The 20,738-nt window shown below is 33.0% G+C and overlaps 1 protein-coding gene across 2 annotated transcripts in view; it reads right to left on the bottom strand.

The window, feature by feature from the left end:
• Positions 1-273: 273 nt before the first annotated feature.
• Positions 274-20,738, bottom strand: part of LOC149089732 (uncharacterized) — a 28,415-nt gene continuing 7,950 nt past the window's right edge. For both annotated transcript variants that reach the window (XM_089241347.1, XM_089241409.1), the window contains exons 5-20: positions 19,272-19,494; positions 18,301-18,603; positions 16,952-17,172; positions 16,423-16,527; positions 13,543-13,866; positions 11,853-12,158; positions 11,454-11,589; positions 11,184-11,342; positions 10,903-11,075; positions 10,711-10,761; positions 10,168-10,231; positions 8,226-8,338; positions 7,246-7,332; positions 7,040-7,147; positions 2,581-2,753; positions 274-868 (exon numbers count right to left, since the gene is read on the bottom strand). In XM_089241347.1, coding sequence (XP_089097473.1) covers positions 739-868; positions 2,581-2,753; positions 7,040-7,147; positions 7,246-7,332; positions 8,226-8,338; positions 10,168-10,231; positions 10,711-10,761; positions 10,903-11,075; positions 11,184-11,342; positions 11,454-11,589; positions 11,853-12,158; positions 13,543-13,866; positions 16,423-16,527; positions 16,952-17,172; positions 18,301-18,603; positions 19,272-19,494 — 2,676 coding nt within the window. In that variant the 3' untranslated portion in view covers positions 274-738. The remainder of the gene's footprint in view (positions 869-2,580; positions 2,754-7,039; positions 7,148-7,245; positions 7,333-8,225; positions 8,339-10,167; positions 10,232-10,710; positions 10,762-10,902; positions 11,076-11,183; positions 11,343-11,453; positions 11,590-11,852; positions 12,159-13,542; positions 13,867-16,422; positions 16,528-16,951; positions 17,173-18,300; positions 18,604-19,271; positions 19,495-20,738) is intronic.

Raw genomic sequence — 20,738 nt, 5'->3', positions numbered from 1 at the left:
TCTACTTCTTCCATATCATTGTCCTCTTCAGATATGACAGTGCAAATTTCTTAATGATGTCAGATATTTTGGTAATATGAAAAGGGTGTCCCTGACTGCATCTGAGAATGACCGTTAAGCAGGGGTTTGAGACATTAAATTTTTTTTTTTGCCAGGAAATTTTTATTTGACTCTTAAAATACGGTAAATGCATCCAATGGGGTAGAAAGTTTATTTTTCCCTACACACAATTCTCCCATCCCATGAGATTCTACCATAGAATACACAGAGAAATACAGAAGAAATCTTTTAATATATAAACATGGAAAGAATAGAGAAAATCTATTTCCTAACAGAAAAATATAAAACTCGAGTACAAAAATCTCCAGATTGAAATTAGCGTCTAGACGTATTTATAAAAAAAAGTTCATTGCGATAAAAGATTATAAACCTTGGGAGAAAAATCACATTTACACACTCTGTTAAGTACATAATTATCAAGATACGCAAATCTTTGAGTAGGAACACATATAAATACAGCATACAATATATTGATACCAAAGAATCAGCTTCCAGCCGCCACAGTCCCAGCTCTTCATTAGTAAAAATCAATGCACAGCACTAAGATCATACATACCAATAGAATAAAGCAGCTGAGCAATTGCTTAGCTAATATGCATCATGCACTAGATGTTTATAAAATATAATGCAAATCAAGCAGAATTTCTAAAACCCATGTATTATCACTTTGAATGACTCTCATTTGTCTTGTCTCACTTCGATTGGACGCATGGCGTTTGGGTCCCATTTTCTGACATTCATAAGGGCATCATTCAGTCGGTTACACCATAATATTCTTTCCTCTTTAGTGTCAGCAGATAGCAGGTACCTACAAATTATTGAAACAGTAATGAAGCAAAAACAGCAGCTGCTCTCACATACGAATATACAGTCAGACCTGTTTATAACGAAGTTGGGAAAAAACAGCAAACGTCTTCGTTATATCCGTACTGACTTGAAAAATGATGCATTAAAGCAAAATAAAATATTTACATGCACGATATACATTTTTCAGTAATCTGAGCAATCTTAAAATGAATCGATTAAAATAATATATTAATTAAGATTAAAAATTCAATTAAAATTCACATAATTGAAATACATTATTAAAAATATGTGTCACACAATCATTGCTTCTTTTTTTTCCCCTTTGATATTTTTTGCGAGCTTTGAACGTTTTGCATTTAAATCATTTTTGCCAAATAAGCATGCTTTTCTCTTATAGTCAGAGCACAGACAGGGAAATTTTTAGTCTAATTTTTTCAAACCATTTAAAGAGAGAGTTACGAACTTTGAGTAATTCAGAATTTTTTTATTCTTCACTTTTTTTCTTTTTATTTCAGGCTCCATTTATTTTACATGCATATTTAGTTTTCGATTAAATTGACCGGAATCGTCATCAGGGGGTGTGAGCCACAAAGGGCCCTGCGCGCTTGAAGGAGTCTGCATGTGTGGTAATATAAAGAAAAAACTTTTTTTTTTTTACAACAAAAGAACAAAGTAGCTATATGTTCCACTTAGAGAAATGATAATTATTCCAAATAATACAAGCCAGCCAGAATTATTCGCAACTTGACTTCTTTCTTGCAACTTCGCAACTTTTTTAGTGCCTATTTCAGGCATTTTTAGTGCCTGAACTTCTGGGCTTTAATCATAATTATCATTTATAAGTCACAAAATAGTTTTAATCCTTCACTGTAGTGAAGAATGGAAATTTGCATGGATTTAATTGAAAATAAGGGGGAAAAACAAGGACTTCTTAATAAAAAAAAGTTAGGATGGCCATATCAGTAAACGAGAATATCCCAGGAAAACGGGTTATATAGTTCCCCCCCCCCCTTATTTTGGCAGCAAAATGATCCGTCACGTGACAAACTAAAGATTTTTCAAGTCTTGGAATTGAAATTTGTTTTCATCTCAATCCTGTAAAAACTGGTGTTTCTCAACCTGTGCGACACAAGCAGACATGGAAACTAAATTCAAATTTTCACAAGACAAAATCAAAAATATAACTATGCCACAAATCTTAACGATATCTACATAAGGAAGGTTAATCAGTCCATCAAACTGTTTTGGATATTTTACTAGTCCTCAGGTAAAAGAAACATTTTTGCAATAGCAATGTTTATTGTTGCAATGGAAGACAACACCAGCAGGCATAGAGTAATGGTAATGTGCATGTCTCAGACCCATGGTCCCAGGTTTGAATCCCGGTACAAACAGAAAAAAAAAAATTATTTTTCAAGGTGCATCTGTTTGATTTTCTAGAATGTTCTCTCAAACCGAAAATACATTTGATACTGATTTACATACTGTTCCAAGAATCATATATAACCCACATTTGAATGATTACTAGTACACTCAATAGTTCTCTTCTGTAACGATTACCTTAACAAGTGTTTGAAGAATAAATCCAATTCAAATTCACAAGTATTTCATTGTTGAGCCTCAATTAAACTATGTGACATATAGTGTTACAAAATTTAAGATAGTCGTTTTCATAATCGCTAAATTTTTGAAACAAAATCTGCCTTTTCTCACTTTGTTGTTGTGAGCGTGTTAACACTTCTGGATATCAAAGTATTCTTGTCTCCTTTAGCCTGAGGGCGCACAGTTACCAGTTCAAACGTATGAGGTCTTGCACAAACATCTCTGGATACAAGCTTCACTTGACCAGTAATGCACTGCTTCAGATTGATTACCAGCATTGCTTCCTATGAAAAAAAAAAAAAAAAAATTACAAAAAATTTACTCCAGAAAAAAAAAACTTATGATGAGGAAAGATTCAATATATTACTAAATAACTATCATTAATAGTATAATACAATTAAAAACCATATATTCATATATGTGAAAATAAAGAACATAGCTCTAAGACAGGAGAATGATAAAAGCACACACAAATGAGAAAATGGTTCCAAAATTACCTTCTAATAAACACATTCGTTGTCTAACACATGGTAACACCTAGGTTAATCTATTAAGTTCATTTATTCATAAAAATATACAGGATGTCCTGTTGGTCCTAATTCAGCCTTTATCTCAACAGTTCATCGTAGGGGTATGGTTCTACCAGTGCCGTCTTAATGCATGGGCCCACCCGGAGACCTCACAGAAATGAAATGTGGTTGGAATTTCCGAGAATTCACCACATCGGGCCTCAGAAAAATCATTTGGCCCGGGGGCCTATGATGCTCTTAAGACAGCCCTGGGTTCTACACAATGCTCAAAACGTGTTGAAGAATCCCTGTGTACCAGTTTCAAGAGTGTAAATAGTGTCGCGAAATTAAAAAAAAGATTCAAATTTTTATACAGTCTTCTAACTTGCAATTACAAAGTTGTTGCCCTGTCTTTTCTGAATCAGACAAAAAATATTTCATGTTTTTAACTACAATATTCGCTGGTATTTGAATTTAGAAATCACAGAAAAGTTGGGAAAGAACAGCATAAACTAATAGACTATGCTCCTTTTCCTTATTTATGCTGTTCTTTCCCAAACTTTTCTCTGATTTTTGAATTCAAATATTTCAGCGAATATTGCATAGAATATATATAAAAACATTTTTGCTGACCTAGGGAATGATCAGAGATATGGGGGAGGCGACCCCCTAGCACATGGGGGTCTACAACCAAGGGTAGAAAGGGTGGAGTTTATTGAACTGATGTATATTCATATATATGAATTGCCATCATCGTGCCCCCCAGACTTTCATGTCTATCTCCACCTATGACCTAAGGAGATACAGGGCAACAACTTTCTCTAATTGGGTTTTTAGACAGGGTGGAAAGTATAAAAATTTATATTATTTTATTTTATGGCACACTATATTTTCACTCTCGAAACTGGCACAGAGTGACTCTGTGAGTGACATTTTGAGCATTTCTTAAATTAGAACCCTGCCTATGTGGCTAATGATGAGGTAAAGGCTGAACTAGGGCTATTAGGTAAAGGCTGAATTACAATAGTATTGAAAAATAAATATCGTTTGAAATACTCATTATAAAGTTACACATATAAAACCATTTTTTTTGCCTGCATATTATGTTCTTGATGAAAGTCTATATTTCATGAATCTCTAAGGTATGCATTTTCAATCTGACTTCTATACCTAGATACCAGAGAAGACGATTAACTGGATCATTTTTTGTAGTTTGTGTAGTTCATTGTTAAGGTGCAAATGCCTTATAACATAGTGTGTGCGATTGTTGGTTTTTTTTCTTTCATGTCTACATATTTCAACCTAGGAGAAACCTATGATTTCAGTTCATTGATTTAAGTATGATATTTGAATCATATTTTATTTCATTGTTGAATGCATATTTTTTTTCCTCTTTCGCCCCGCCTGGAATTTGATATTTTAAGAACACCCTGTATGCAAAACGTTTAATACAAATACAACGCCACAACAGGCAAATTGCCCAACGAGGTGGCTGACTTAAGAACATCATGGATCCCCGAGCCCCTACCTACTACTGCTACACCACACATGCACCCCCCCCCGCGCGGAACCCCCCAACGAATCGGTACATGCGGGAATGTGCGTGTACCTGTAGTGCAACCTGACGTATAGTTTGTTTCTGTGTAATGCTTGTTATGTGTAGTGCTGTCATCTGCCCCCAGTTTTACTAACTATGAGTGAAGTGTTATGGTTGAATGATTTACCGTTGTAGGACTGTTGCTCTCTGTGGCGAGACTTTTTAACGGGGAGATCGGCTCGCATTTGCGCCTTGAAGTTGGGAACCACAGAAAACCAACTTCAGCCGACCACCACTGTGGGGTTCGAACCCGGATCCTCGCATCACGAGTCCGGCACTATAACCACTCGACCACCACAGCGGCAAATGTGGGGGAATATATACTATTTTTTTCCCCTCTTGTACATAGCTTTTTTGGAATGGATTTGTGAAGTGAGAATCACTGATAAAGATGAGTGGTTATATTTAAGAGACAAAAGGTGAAGTGCCAATCATCATCTCTGAGTAATCAAGCTGCCTAGCAGGAAGGCAGCTTGATATATATATATTTTTTTTTCTAGCCTTATCTAAATCTCATTTTGACAATTTTAACACATCAAAATTCAAATTTCTGAAAGGCCTGTTGACACTCTCATAGTTGGTTTTTAATACACACAGAAAAAGGGATACATATATATTAATTATGGGCATTATGAATACATTTTTTATGTCTGTAAACACGGGCATTTTTCATGTGTAGGCTAATAGGCTAATGTGTGTTTGCCAGGAATTTGAATGTAATTTTGTTCTCATATTTTGTGTATATTTCTTAATGATCAACATATTTGATTGAAAATTAATTAATCTAGAATTTTGTTACAACCCACAAGGAGGGGGGGGGGGGGGGAAGAAAGTGTTTCGCAGGTGATATACCACATATATGTGTGTGACATATCAATATGTTTGTTATTTAATTTGCAGAATTATGGTAAATGTGACAAATTTGTTAGAGAGAGTGATGTTTTTAAATTATTTTTTAATTGAAGGGAAATTACAATTTTTTTTCTATGCTGATGGGAATATACAGTGTGCATAGCGAATGGGGGGGGGAAGATTTTACTGGAGAAATGTTAATCCTAGAGGTATACTTCTAATTAAAGCTTCCAAAGAACGTGTAGTACTCAGATATCACTCATGTTGCAACAGGTTGTATAGTTATTAAAATAAAAAAAACTCAACTTTTTACACAGTCCCCATGTGCTCCAAAACCCAATCAGGAAGTTGTTGAACTGTCTCTCCTGATGCAAAAAAAAATTTCCACGTTTCTAAGTACAACATTCACTGAGATATTCAAATTCGAAAAAAGTTGGGAAAAGACAATGTTAAATGCGGGTAAAACAGTTTTTCTCCATTGAGAGCTGGTTTTTCTCAACTTTCCTCCATTTTTCGAATTTGAATGTCTCAGTCAATAATGTGGATCGGTGAATAATGAGGAAAAAACGTGGATTTCTTTTTGTTGGCATCAGGAGAGACAAGGCAACAACTTCCTAATTGAGTTTTGGAGCACACAGAGACTGTATAAAAAGTTGATTTTTTTTATTTTAATGACTATACACCCCCCTGCACATAAATAATACACATTATATTTGGAAACTTTCCAACTGAAACTATACCTCTAGGATCAATGGTTCACCAGTAAAAAATGTCATACCCCCGTTTGCTATGCACCCTGTATACTTTGTCAGAGCAGCTCCCCCTCTAGGGTCGGTGTGAATTTTTCTTCTTTTGGGCACCTAATTGGGTCAAAGTGGAGCAAAAATCAGCCAATGTCAAAGTAAGACTTGATAAACTGAGAGGTATGTTGCAGAGGATATGCCCAATTAATGTGTATATATATATATCAGTTTTTCTTTTCTTATTTTCTGTTTGAATATCATGCGAAACCCATTACTTAAATCCCACTACTATGGTGGTCGAGTGGATCATAATGACAGACTTGCATTGCAAAGACCCAGGTTTGAACCCCACTGTCACTATAGTGGTGGTCAGCTGAAGTTGGTTTTTTGTGGTTCCTAACTTTGAGGCGCGAATGCAAGAGAAAGAGCTGATCTTCCCATTAAAAAGTCACACCACAGACAACAAGCCTACAATTATACAATTAATCATTACACTTTACTCATTGTTAGAAAAATTGATGGTCAATGGCAGCACTACACCAGGGGTTCTCAAACTTTTTTTCATCTGAGACACCCTTTTCAATGCTTATCCGCGAGCTCCGCCGGCTAAAAACAAAACATTCTATTCTCCACACTACATCATCCAAAATCGGATTAATAAGCACAGATACTGTTCTAATGGATAAAACAAATACAAAAAGTTTCTTCAAGTTTGAGCAAATTACATGTTGGTTCCACCTAATTGGTCATGGTTTCACTCATGACATTAAAAATCCATTGATAAAAATACTCAATCTCCTTCAGCCCCTAAAATGTTTTAAAAACCCAGTTGTTGCCCCCCCCCCCCCAAATATAGAATTAGAATTTACCTTTCTTTTCTCATCATCAGGATACTTCCAAAAAGCAACATCTTTGCCATCTAGCAAGCACCACCGACGATGCCATGCACCAAATCCACTGACATCATCAAACATTGTCTGAAGACAGGAATAAGAAAACAATTGGCATAAACTCAAAAAATAACAATAACAACGGGCAGTTAAGGTAATGAAATGATTAAAAATTCTTTACTTACAAGGAATCCTCTTTCAGCTATTTTGTGTTCGGCATGAAGGTGCATATTTAATTTCAGAACACCATCTAGTGGTGATGAGAATGGTACCTGAAAAGTACATTAAAGGATTACAAGTCTGATATAATAAGAATTTCACTACAGTGAGTGATTTGCTAGTGATTGGCAAATAGCTGATACTAAAGATATCCGGTTATAGCAATTTTTTTGAGAATTAAGAATAATTTGATACAACAAAAAAAAAATCTCAAAAACGCCAGTATTTCCTTCTCCCTCTTCGAAAATTGCGTTAACATGACTTGTCTCATGGTCCATGCTCTTCCTAATAATTACTCTGAGGTATTTATAACAAAGGATATAGAGACACAGAAAAATCTTTCTTTTAACCTCCTCTTCCTGTTTTTGGGCTTCCTCCACTATACACATGGGATATGTGAGGATTTTATTGTACTTTTGTTTCTCCCACTCACTAAGAGGAAATGAGACAAGAGACTTAAATTGTTAAACAGTTAAATTCGTATCCGAATGACTGATGAAAATGAGCTAAAAAAATTTTCAGATCAGCGAGTCCATGAAGCCATGAAATTGAGCAGTGATATAATAGAGAATTTTAATTGTTCAGTTGGTCAACTAAATTGCTTTAACAATAAGAAATCCTATTTGCAAAAATGTCTTTAAAAAACCTACAGCTATGAGACAATTTCATGACTAGAGAGTTCTGTTCATTCGTTAATATTAAGACAAAATTATCTAAAAGACATGTTATGCAAATAAAGCAGAAATTCCCTATAATTTTATAACCTGAGAAAACAAAAAAAATGGATATTCACATATAATGAGAAGTCTGATATAATAATTTTCCTTGTAATTGGGAACTGTCAGTATAAGACTTACTGCGATTCAAAATTAATGTTTGAATTTAAAAAAATACACATAAGTTTAAATAAAAAAGATAAGCAATGAAAAATTAACACACAGCCAACCTTTTCAAGAGTATATATTTGGCGATTACAATTTTGTAATGTGAATCGTGTGAATCCAACTACTGAGAAATTAGGAGATCTAACAGCATTGGGCCCACCAGGACTACTGATAACTGAAAAAACACATAGAAAAAATCAGTTTTGAAATTACAACTGTATTTGCATTTTAATGGAAGTTTACTCTTTACAAATAGGATAGATAACTAATATCAAAAGATCTGAAAAAGAGAATTTCGAGATACTTCAGGCACACTAATTTTCCAAAAGAAAAAAAAAAATCAAAATGCTTAAAGTAGAAACACTAACTTAAAATAATTCATTAACCCCTCAGTACCAGCCTACGTGCCAAGTATGCAAGATTAAATCAATGTATGTCATATATACCCAGTACATTCTCTGAACTTTTGAGAATCTAATAATTTTTCTTGTTCAGAAACTGCATTTTAAATTCAAAAATTTACTCTATTTTGTGTTTTTTAACCCTTCAATGTCAAACAACGTACTGAGTATGTCGGGCCCGAACTTCATATGCTGCTGTGTGACAGCCAACTGTATATCTTAATTTTTTTCATCGAAAATATTATTTCACGATCTCTGCGTGTTTAGTATCATTCGAAAGAGGAATAACATGGCTTTGTACAATCATATAACTATTATATTATTTTTATCTATCATATTTTATTGCGAGTGATGAACATTTACTGCTTTACATGTGAGGATCTAAGATATTACGCAAAGGGCATGGTTTTAGCCCATTAAGCTAAAACTATAATTGAGTTAGTTCTTTATTACAGCCATGATGCTGAGTTATAAATCAGATTTTTGGCAGTGGTAAAAGAGGGGAAAAAATATATTAAAAAAATTTTTTTTTTAGGCAATACAAGTGACACCATATAATATTATAGACAAGATATTTCATAAATATAAAAAGTTTCAAATTAATTCAATGATTAGTTTAAAAGTTATTTTTATTGAACATCTGGGAAGAATCTGGTAACATCTGAATATCTGGTTGAATTATTACTAATTCCAAGATATAGAAAAAATATCTTGCTTTGCTTTGTGTGTATTCCAATGGAAAGATTATTTTTATTTCACACATTATAATGAAATAGATCATTCACGTTGTAATATTTCATTCGCTGATTAAATTCATCTGCATCATAAGAGGAATTTTCTCTCTAAAATTTTTTGAATTTGTAGATGCAAATTATTGCCAATTATATATAGGAAAGCACAGTAGTAGAGCTTTTTAAAATATAAACATTGTACTTATTATAGTATAGCATCACTTGGTTCTGACTTGTTTAAAGCAGTTAATTTTACACATTAAATGTTCTTAGAAAGTAGAACATTTGCTCACAAGTTAGGGGGGGGGTGCTAATTTGAATTTCCATTGTGTTTACATTTCAAATTTACAAACACTAAACCTAAAAACTAAATTTCCCAAACCCCTCTTGTTCTACCACCACATCCTTCAGAAATGTATTTGTTTGTATCACTTCTCCAACTCAAGCCAATCCATAGGATCCCATGCTGTATCTATAGCTTCTATCACCCTGTCCCCAAGAGGCAATATTGCACACCTGGGAAACACTGCACAAACACTTAATTTCAGATGAATAAAGTGATTGTAATCAATTCAATTATTTCATTAAGGTTTCTTGACTTGTCCTGCAAGTCACAAAATAAAGCATAATTTTTATATTCTTTTACAAAGATCCAAATCTTGTTTTGAAATAAAATTATTTTTTTGATATTAATGAAGTTTGCAAATTGGATCTATTGTAATTTAAAGTTCAGAGTGTTCGGTTAATTTTTCTGAAACTGAGCCATATCAAATGTGATTACTATATACTTAGAAAAATTACAGGAATGCTGAAACCTTCACACATTTTTATTCCAATTATTTCATATGTAGAATATATTTCAAATAACATACTTGGTGACATCAATTTTGAGTCTCCCTTTTTTCCTTTTGGTGTGAGCCGCATTTTGCTGTGATCCTAAGAGTATAAGGTAAATCTTTGAGAATAAAATAACTGAATGTTTGAAATGTAAGCAAATAATTTCTGTGGTCTTGAAATATCTTGATTAGATATACATTCACTGTCTAATCAAGAGGGTGAGAAACAAAAATAGATATATTTACAATATTTATGACTTTTGTTGCCAAGGAAAATGAGCACCTCTTAAAATAGTAACTGACCCAGTGAAATTCCCTTTGTGCAGTAGGTAGGACCTCAATTAAGCAAAGGAAGTGGGTCAAAAAGTCACCTTGAATATCGTGAATCTCAAAAAGTAAAGGCTATCCTTGAAAATGTACAAAATAAAAGTCTGCCATTATACAGGGTTCCTACAATTTTTGACTGAAAGATTTCCCTGACTATTGGATGACTATTTGTATGCTTCATACGATGATGTATCAAGTAGGTAATGTGTTGTATAACAGATAGGACAGCATTAAGAGTAATAAAATAATCACCTTTCTAATATGATATTTTCTGTCATGAGGGAGAACCTCTTTCTTAGTTCTCTGCAGAGAGAGAGAAAGAGAAAGAAAAAAAAAGAGTTAAAAATGATGCATTGCAGCTATATTTCGAAATAAATGAGATGCGACAAAATATTGCTGCTATAATATATTTCTAAGAGGTACACAAATGATGTATTTCATTACCAAAGTATATACTTCAAAGGCAACAGAAAAATCTGGAGGCAGTTCATGCAAGGTGATGTGATTCGTGAAACATAAGCTCCCTTGTTGTACCCCATCCTGTGCGGAAAGCATTTGGGTAACAATAACTTGATGACCATGGCGGACCAAGCATATGAAGTAATGCACGTCATCATCTGAGAAACAAATAATGAAAATTAAATTATGATTAATTAATGGTACTGAATTAAAAAAATATACACTAGATAAAAAAAATAACTTATTATAGTAATAAAATGAATTACTATTTTTTCCATTTTTCTGAGATGTGATAAAATCTTGTTTTAATGGAAGCCTTATATCGTTGAGAATCAGAGTTCCTGTATCATTAACTAGTTTCTTGCCACTACATAGAAGGGACTTGAGCCTTTGCATTTCTCCAAGGCATGCCTGTCTTCTCTGAGCTGAAAATGCATATACCAAGCAGAAATAAACAAAAAAAAAGTAGTGAGAAATATTCAAAGCAGTCACTCAAGCCTGTTAATTTTGATTTAATTCTAAATGTGGCTTCTCACTTGCGATTAAAAGCAACCTTTCACATTCTACTTGCTCGGTTGAACCAGAGAATTCTTCAGTTGCAAGGCAGAGATTCAAGGCCTGACTGGTTTGACTGATCACAGTCTGTTGTGCGAGTATCTCTTCTTGCAAAGTCTTTATACAAATGAAAATAGATGAGATAAAAATTAATGAAGGAATTTTCTCAGGTTTAAATTTTTTTCTTTGAAGCACAGAAAGGACAAATTTATCAGTTTTGAAATCAGATAAGTTTATAAATTATCTATTTAATGTGATCAATGAAATTAAAACTACACCAACTGTAATTAATAAATTTCAAATATGAACTGCAAAAAAATTCTGAAAGTAATTTATACAGAATCATCATAACTCAGGATATAAACACATAATTTTTTTACCTTAATTCTTTCCTGGATTTCTTTTGCACGATCTTGTTCGGGTGAAGGAGGGCTAGAAACTGTTTCTCGCCTTACAATAGTTTTTTTAACTGGAGTGGCTCGTTTTTCTTGCTTCTGCCGCCTGTAGAAACTTACAGTATGCATGAGAGCTACTTCTGAATCTTCACTACTTTGAGATTGATTGCTGTATCGTGGTGCCTTATCTTCGTTCAGCATAGAATGGTCATCTCTAGTAGAGGGCTGAGAGTCTGTAGAGCCAAAACTGCCAGTACTACTCACACTGCTGCTTACAGTTTTATGGCAATGCTGGAATTATTATAATTAATTATTACAAAATATATTTCATACGTTTTCAATGAAAATACATCATGTAGTTTGTGTTTTTGAGAATGGAACTTCGATTAGAAATAGAAATGGATTACCTTTTGGGTTTGATAATACGATTAAATAATCGACGTTTGGGTGTACCCAAAATTCCAAAACGAACACGGCTATACGCGTTTCGGAACTATATGAAGTTCCTTCATCAGTAGCAGAAACAAAGAAGAAAGAAAATATTGAAAAAAACTCCTTGTAGCGGGATTTACTCGCTGTTGTAGACAAGAGTCAAATTCAAAAAAAAAAACTTTGATTATTCAACACCCCAGAAGTATTGATAAATATTGACTTGAGCAGATGTCATATTAACAAGGTTTCACTTTGTTTCACTCTTACAATTTTAAAATGCTATTTATGCATGTACATGTACTTGCATAATATATAGTGTTAAACAATTCTATTCCATTACCTATAAATTAAAAAAAACAGCTTATATAACACATTTTTCTATAAAATGTTCTTGAATTAGAGTGAAAAAAATTAAACGTGTAGAATATGGTACTTGTGAATGAATGGTGCAATTTTCAGAAATAAGGAAAATTTTCATTTTTCAACTTGAAAATTTAGATCTAGATTACTCAACCATTACTTGCTCAAAAACCGCAGATATCATTCACACTGCATAATTTTTGTAGTCCCTAGGTGGAGTTCTCCAGTTACAAACAGTGGGAAGTGACTCCATCCTAAGGTGTGAAGAATCTTCAACCAATGAAGAAATGTTGAAATACCAGTTGTCATGAACAATGTCCTGAAAATTAACTAGCTAACGCCTAAGCAAATTAAAAAAATTAGCTGTGATAACACAGTACGAATCATTGACTTAAACGGGAGGTTTAATCATCTTGTGTGGAGTTAGGTTTCTTCTTATTGAATTTAGTATTGTATCAAACATGGGAACAGTAAATGTCGAGTTACTGAGGTAGTCAAGTTGCCTGCATGCAGAGGTTCAACTATATAAATATGTGCACAATTTAATTAGCACTTTGTATAATTTTCATGCACCATCCCCCACTTGACATTTGACTATTTCTTAAGAGTTGGTTCAAGTACAGTGAGCAGAAAGTCCAAAAACTTTTAAAAATTGAGAAATTACCATATCAAGGTAGGTTGATAAATTAAGCAATGCCCGCAAACTTCATTAACGCAAAGGCAGAGGGATAAAGAAAATAAATTTATATTAAATAATCAGCCTATATGTTGCATGTAAAGCAGTTCTGCATTAATAAGGTTTGTTGATATATTGTTTTAATTTGTTTAATTGGGATAATTGACAAAATTTAAAAACTTTTTTGTTTTTAAAAAATTTACTCACTCTGGAATCTACAGTAAGAGTAAAAGTAGGTGGTGGCGGGGGCATAACTATCTCATCTTTCAAGGCTTCACCCATTGCTTCATCAATTATGTCATCAACAGCAACTTCAGAATTCAGTTCAAGATCCTGATTTTCCTCCATGTCATCTTCGTAATCATTTTCACCATCTTCTTCATCCTCCATATCATCTTGTTCGTCACATTTCCTGAATTCAAAGCTGCTACTGGTAACATTTTCACAGGGTCTATCTTCATCTTCAGATTCTGCTCCAGACTCTCCAGGTTCACTTTCAGATGAATCCTCATCCTGCGTTTCTCTTGTCTCCTATTCATTAAATGGAAAGTAATTTGCAATACACAATTTTGAATAGACTATTGCTATTTATACTAAAGATACCTATTACATAATAGTGGTTATATAACCATCACTTCCAGAGGTTAAAAAATAGATATTTTAATCATATCTATTATAATTTCTTGCCTATAATCCCTGGATTATACTTTACAAAACATGATTTTCTTAGGATGGATCATAGACCACCGTGTATTTCTCTACAGCTTTTCCCTTTCTTTCCACAGAGGTTCAATGAAAAAAAAAAAACCCATTTTTCACAAAATAATCCACAAAAAATAATTTTTAAAAGGTACCAGATGACCATACAAATATGAGAGAAAAATTGATCAACCTTATTTTCTATAAAAACCCAGACAAACTACTTCCATTCTTTAGAATTCCATTAGTGACAATACACAGGGTGAAACAAAAAAGGCTTTCGTGGCCATCGAGTAAATTTAATTCTAATATACAGGGTGGTCCAAAAATTTTGAAAAAAAAATATTTAAAAAAAGCTGTTAAAGATAAAGAAAAATACCTTAAACAATTCAAAAGAGAAGGTTTCAAAGTTTTTTTTCTACTTACTTTACTTCAAAATTTCTGCATAACCGCCTTTAATGACAAGGATTCAAACCTATATAGCATTTCTTGCCATGTTATCTGTAACATGGATGTTATAAAGAATGGAAGTGAATAAAATAAATTTTTGAAACCTTTTCTCTTTGAAGTGTGCTTGTTTTTTCCCAATATACAAATTTATGGTAACATAACATTATATGTTATTCATGGCATTCTCAAATACCTAAATAGTCTGAACAGAAAAAACTGATATATACGTAGAAAAAAAATGCACACATCGTTAAAATGGAGCAATGTATGATGTGGTGTAAGTGCAGTGTTTACCCTTTTTTTTTCATGCTAAATCTTGTCAAAAAATGTCCCCTATATTTTTATATTTAAAGCTGGAGACTTTTTATGGACACCCTATGCACTTGAGAAAATGTAAATTTCTTCAAAATTCACAAATTAACCATGTGATACAATGTTTCTTACTTTTTATTATACAAATTTTGCGATTAAGCATATTGTGTAAAAAAGAAGCAGCACTCAAAATAACTGCCGTCGGCCCATCTAGGTATAACATATAGTCTAGCCTTTCTAGTGTTATATAAGTTGTTTGTCTAAGTTTTTTAATCATATTTTTTTCAAAACAGGTCCAAACTTCTGGACCACCCAGAATTTAATACAAGTACAGATATGAAAAAATAAAACTATAAATTCAATTAAAGTTTAGTGGCAACAGCCTTTGCAACACTCATGCTACAAATAACATGGCAAGAAATGCTATACAAGCATGACATCCTCTGCACCACTAAATATATGTGTGTGTGCATGTAAAGATTTTATAGTAAACAAAAGAAAAAATTCTAACTTTCTCTTTCAAATTTTTTAAGCCGTTTGTCTCAGTGGCAACAGCTTTAAAAAATTTTTTTCAAAAAACAAGTCGACAGAATATTAATCTAAAGATCTAATGAAGATTTTACCTTGTTCAGCATACATTAGTTAAGGTTGAGATGTATTAGTGTCAATCAACATATTATCAGAGATGCTAATGATGCACTATAGCACATCAAATACCAATTTCAGAATTGTTCCAGGAATATGTGTTCTTTCCTAGTTCCAAGAAGAAAAAACAGAAATTACCCCCCCCCCCCAAGTTTTCTTTCTTTTTCTTCTTTCTATCGTCTGTCATGACCACGCGACCTTGAAAAAATAGTTTTACTACCTTGAAGTACAAATAAAGCATTTTACTGTACTGTATTGATATACATGCAGGTCATTGGAGAATAAGATAACAGATATCTGGTTGCATCCCTGAATGAGGGGCCCGTACACGAAATTTTAGAGTTTCAATTCACTGAAAGGCACGTGAGCTCCAAGGAAAGATTGAGAAATTCATTGCCTTTGTAGTCTAGTGTGTTCACCCAGAAAGTGAAAGGACACGAGTTCAATTCCCAGCAAAGGCAGTTGAATTTTCTTTCCAAAAATTTATCTTTGCAACAGCCAGTTGTTAAAAACCTTCGTAAATCTCATTTAGCTAATACTTTACAAATCTGGTGATAAATTTGCCACCATAGTGGATGAAACTGGCAAGTAGTTATACGTAAGCTAAACGTGATAACAAGGTTATAATATCACATTACATAGAGGGGAAAAGCACCATTTGTGAAAGAAGGCCAAACTGGGCCTCTAACAGGATGGAATATTTCAGATAATTTTCAATAACTGACCACCTGTAGCTGACGGAGAAATGCACTTTTCTTGGCACGTAACCGAGCGTTGGAAAAATTACACTTCACAAAGTTTCAAAACATCATAACTCACTTAATATTCGCCCGATCCAAAAATGAAAAACACTTCTCCAATATTGGTTTTCCACAAGGATTCACACGTGAAATTATTGGGCCGTTGATAGTTACTACCCTGTATAAATCAATTCACTACCAGTTTTAATTATATTCCAATTTTTTCCCTTTAATAACTTACTAGATATTCATCATACTCTTCCTCCTCCTCTGGTTCTTCAAATACAGTAGCATATTTTTCACTCGAAGAGCTCTGTTTACGTTCTCTATCATCGTAAGCAGGTTCCTTTATTTAAAAATGAGTAAAAACTCTTTTAGAAGATTTGAAATGGCATATACATATATACATCAAGTTAAAAATCATATTTCCAAATTCTTAATAATGCATGTTTCTGAAAGTAAAATCAATACATAGTTTAAAATAATTTCTCACATCATAGATATTTAAAATGTCTGATGTCAATTGGTACATGAATATCTTGCATTTAATGAATGTGCTTCATTAATGCACTTTTAGAAAACAATTGAGATATTACTATCCGAAACATAAATGTAGTGATATTCCAGTGTATAAGAGTGCTTTGCACATCTATCCTTCCACCTTTTCTTTTAAAATGTCATATTAGTCTTGCACTTAAAAAAAAATCATGCTGCATAATTTTTTCTTCAAACAGATAAGCATGAAATGAAAGTTTAAAGGGCATACTAACTTGAAGGTGTGCAGTTTCATAGTTGACAGAAGAAAGTTTTTCCCAATGGCTCAGCAAAGATGAAATTTCATTCTTTCTTTCATCATTTGCTTTAACGACCGTTTCTTTATTTTTCCAGTCATTTGCTGAATTCTGCACAAGTTGATGTTGCATCAACCGAGTATGTGATCCAGCATTTTTTGAAGGAGAAGGATGAGTTTTAGGCTTAGCTGGAGATGGACCTAAAAAAAAATATTGAAAATTGTGTAATAGTGAAATCACATAAAGCGAGGGATACCTGTACTGTGAGATTTGGATCTACCAAAATCACTTGGCAAAGATGGCATCATGAAGGAAATAAAGGGACCACCAAAGCGCAGAAAGAACTTCAAGGAGGAAAGTAGAGATGTGGTGTTTGAGGAGGTAGCGAGAGCATGTGTTTTTGATTTGTTGTCATTTGTTCTAAATTTCCTTACACTTCACTCATATATATATATATATATATATATATAAAATCGAGAATATAAAAGTTTAATTACACAGGCCGCAAAGTGATTAATTTTATTTTGAGAACCTGAACTTTACTTGTACAATGAAACAATTTCTCAATATGAGTAGAAATACTGCATCAAATTAAGTGCTTTGTTATATATAAGGCGTAACAACTCAATCTTCATTAATACAATCACACCTGAGAAAAAAATGTCTTAAAAATATTTTATCTGTAAGTAAATAGATTAAACATGCTGTATTTAAGAAAAGAAAGCTAATACAGTTATATCCCGACTATCCCAGCCTTGATCAACAGTCTTGGGTTATCTGAGATATTTTTCATAAATTTATTTTAGAAAAGCTGTGTAGAAGCTACAGATATATCATATGTTATTTATGGGTTGGTTTAGCCAAGGACTGATAAAAATTCAACTTTTCTGAGGAGGTAGATAAGAAAAATAAATGTAGAACACTCTTGGCCAAACAAAATCTTTGCCTATTCCTTGCAAGTACACCCCCCCCCCCAGTGTTCCCTGAAGCATTTAATAATATTCGATGGCAGAAGACTAATAATATTTTTGAAGTACTGTGTGCATAATCCTCAAATATTGTAAACTAAGTTGGAATACGTTCCAATACGTTGGAATATTTCTTGCATTTTTAGACCTATACGAAATATTCATTTGATCATTTATATATGTAATTTCACTATACCATAATGACAACTTGTTAACATAATTTTCACTGCTTATGGCTAATAATATCAAAATTCTGAGAAGTCTGGATTACCCGAATTATGTCCGGTTCCCATTAGGTAGAATAATCTGGGTCCTACTGTATACAAAATTTAAGATTGAAAAAAAAAGCATGAAACTCACTTAATTTTACTCTTTCAGCATTCGGTCCTAGATTTGATTTGGCTGGGCTCTTCGATTCCATGGATTTCGTTGGACTTTTTGAGAGAGCTGATTGGTTGTTGTGGAGTTTCTGTGGTGATTTGAGAAACCTTTTTTGAACAGGTGCCTTCGTGGTTTGTTCAAATAAAGCTGCTCGTTGAGCTACAGACATGTTTTGTGCAACATTATCTTCATTAAGCTTGCCGGAACCTTGTTGAAATGCTTTCTCAAAAAGTGCTTTCCTGGCCGAGAGGGGCAATTCAGCAGGATCAGCAGCTTTTGTAACTGAAAATATACAAATAAGGGTTCATACATTTTATCTTATAAATAAGCCTTTGGGTGATGCATTGAGAAAAACAGTTGGATATTTTAATGCAGTATAAACAGCCAAAATCCTTATTACTGGTAACATACTACATAGCTTTTTTTATTTTCCATTTCATAGCCACCAACTTTGAGAATTTGGGAGATTTTCACACCACTCCAGTCAATACCACAACAAATATAAAAATGATTTTTAAAAAACAAAGTTGGGATTTCTCATAAATCAAAGTACCTTTTCTACATTTAGAAGAAACATGCCAGTGTTAGCCATCATTAATTAGCGCAACATCAGCAATAATTGTCAAATAAATAGTCAAACTATCTGTCATTACTGCATTTGAATCAAATCATACCAAACACCAAATCACAAAAAAAAAATTACTTGAGTCCAAAAACTAGACATACAAACTTAGAAATGCATGTCTGTATGAAATGTCAATATAGGCAAGTGTAACTGTATGATTATCTTTTATTAGTTCTTTACAACTGAGAAATAATGAAAGATATTAATGCAAACATACTTGCGTGCATTCAAAAAATTTCATTCTATTAAAAAATGGCTTTTAATATCAATTCTACGCAAATTGACAAATAATAAGGCATTGAATTAACAAAAAACTAAATCCCACCTTCAGATTGAGTCGGTAATTCATTTTTCAGTACTGCTGCAGGGGTTAAAGCTTTTTTAGCTGGTGAAACTATCTTTGTATTAACATGATCATTTGATGCGACTGGTGATAGTTGATTTCTAGAATTAGACTTTTTTACATCAAGCCCTTGCTTTTCAGATTTCTCCTTGAAATCATATGTCAACTTGGAAGAAGACTGCGATTTTACATAGCCTTGACTCTCCTTAAAAAAAATCATAGAAATTGAAGGCACAAAACAAGAAATACTAATTTCTAGAGTGAATAAAATTTTTAAAATTCTCAGAACAGAATTATTCGCTACAATTTTGAAATGCTAAGTAACATATGAAAGAGCAAAAGTTATTTAAAAAAATGTGTATGAGTATTCTTTCTGGAGTCATACATTTATTAAAAAACTTGATTTCTTTTTCATGTCAATGTTGGTGTGGAATTAGCTTACTGGAATAACTTAAAACATAGGTGTAAAAAAAACCCAATAAAAACCCAAATAAAACACAATTATAAAAAATTCCATTACTTTAATATAAGACGTGGAGTCAGATACAATACATAAACAAATTAATGATTCATACATAAAAGACAAAGAAATCAATCAATATGAATAGGATAATAATGAATTCATCAATGCATTTATATTTGGCCCTCAGAGAAGAAATCCGGCTTTTATGCAGTCAGCAAGAGTAGTCCTGTGCAAAATATGGCCTAAAAGCAGGATTTGGTCCGAAAAAAATTTGTGCAGGCTTCAATTAGTTCAAAGTAAATGTATCAGCGATTTTGCACGTCATATAAAAGCTTCCTTTTCAGCTTTCAAGTTGAACGTTTGCTCACAAGTTAAACATTTTTAATGAACACTTTTGATTGTAACTAGGATTACTTGCAAGTTCAAGACACTGGTAACTTGAGGTGCCAGTGTATACAGGAAACTTATTATTGCAAATGGAATTAGAATATTATTAATGACTGTGTTAAAGAGCATTAGGTTTTATGGGTGTGCTAATTACTTGAACTCTAACTTGTGTCAATGGATCAAAAATATACATAATGCAGGGCTTGACAAAAATAAAATTTTCAGGTGCCAACTAAATTTCGTAAAAGCCACGAATGATTTCGTTTTCTGTAAAAAGTTTTAAGTAATTCTTTTTCAACTTTTCAGAGACTTTATGTCCCCTTCTTATATCAGAAGAGACACATCAGTGTGTACTGATGAAATCGGAAAACTTTGTCATTCACAGACTCTAATTCAGCTATCAGAGACGGAACATTTTAGAAACAAATACAGATTCTAGTTGCCACGACTATTGTCCCTGGATTTGTCAAGCCCTGATACAGTCACTAATAAAATCTAATCTATAGATAATCAGTAAAAATTAAACATCTAACAAATAACAAGAACTCAGAGTTAGAAGTATTCAGAAAATAATAATTCTACAATTCTAACTTGTGATT

The sequence above is a fragment of the Pholcus phalangioides genome, unplaced genomic scaffold (genome assembly GCF_987345545.1).
Source record: "Pholcus phalangioides strain wild (caught in Gottingen) unplaced genomic scaffold, Ppha-v1.0 ptg000001l_1, whole genome shotgun sequence".
Lineage (NCBI taxonomy): Eukaryota > Metazoa > Arthropoda > Arachnida > Araneae > Pholcidae > Pholcus > Pholcus phalangioides.
The sequence above is the reverse complement of the archived record's forward strand: the minus strand, read 5'-3'. Positions and strand labels throughout refer to the sequence as shown.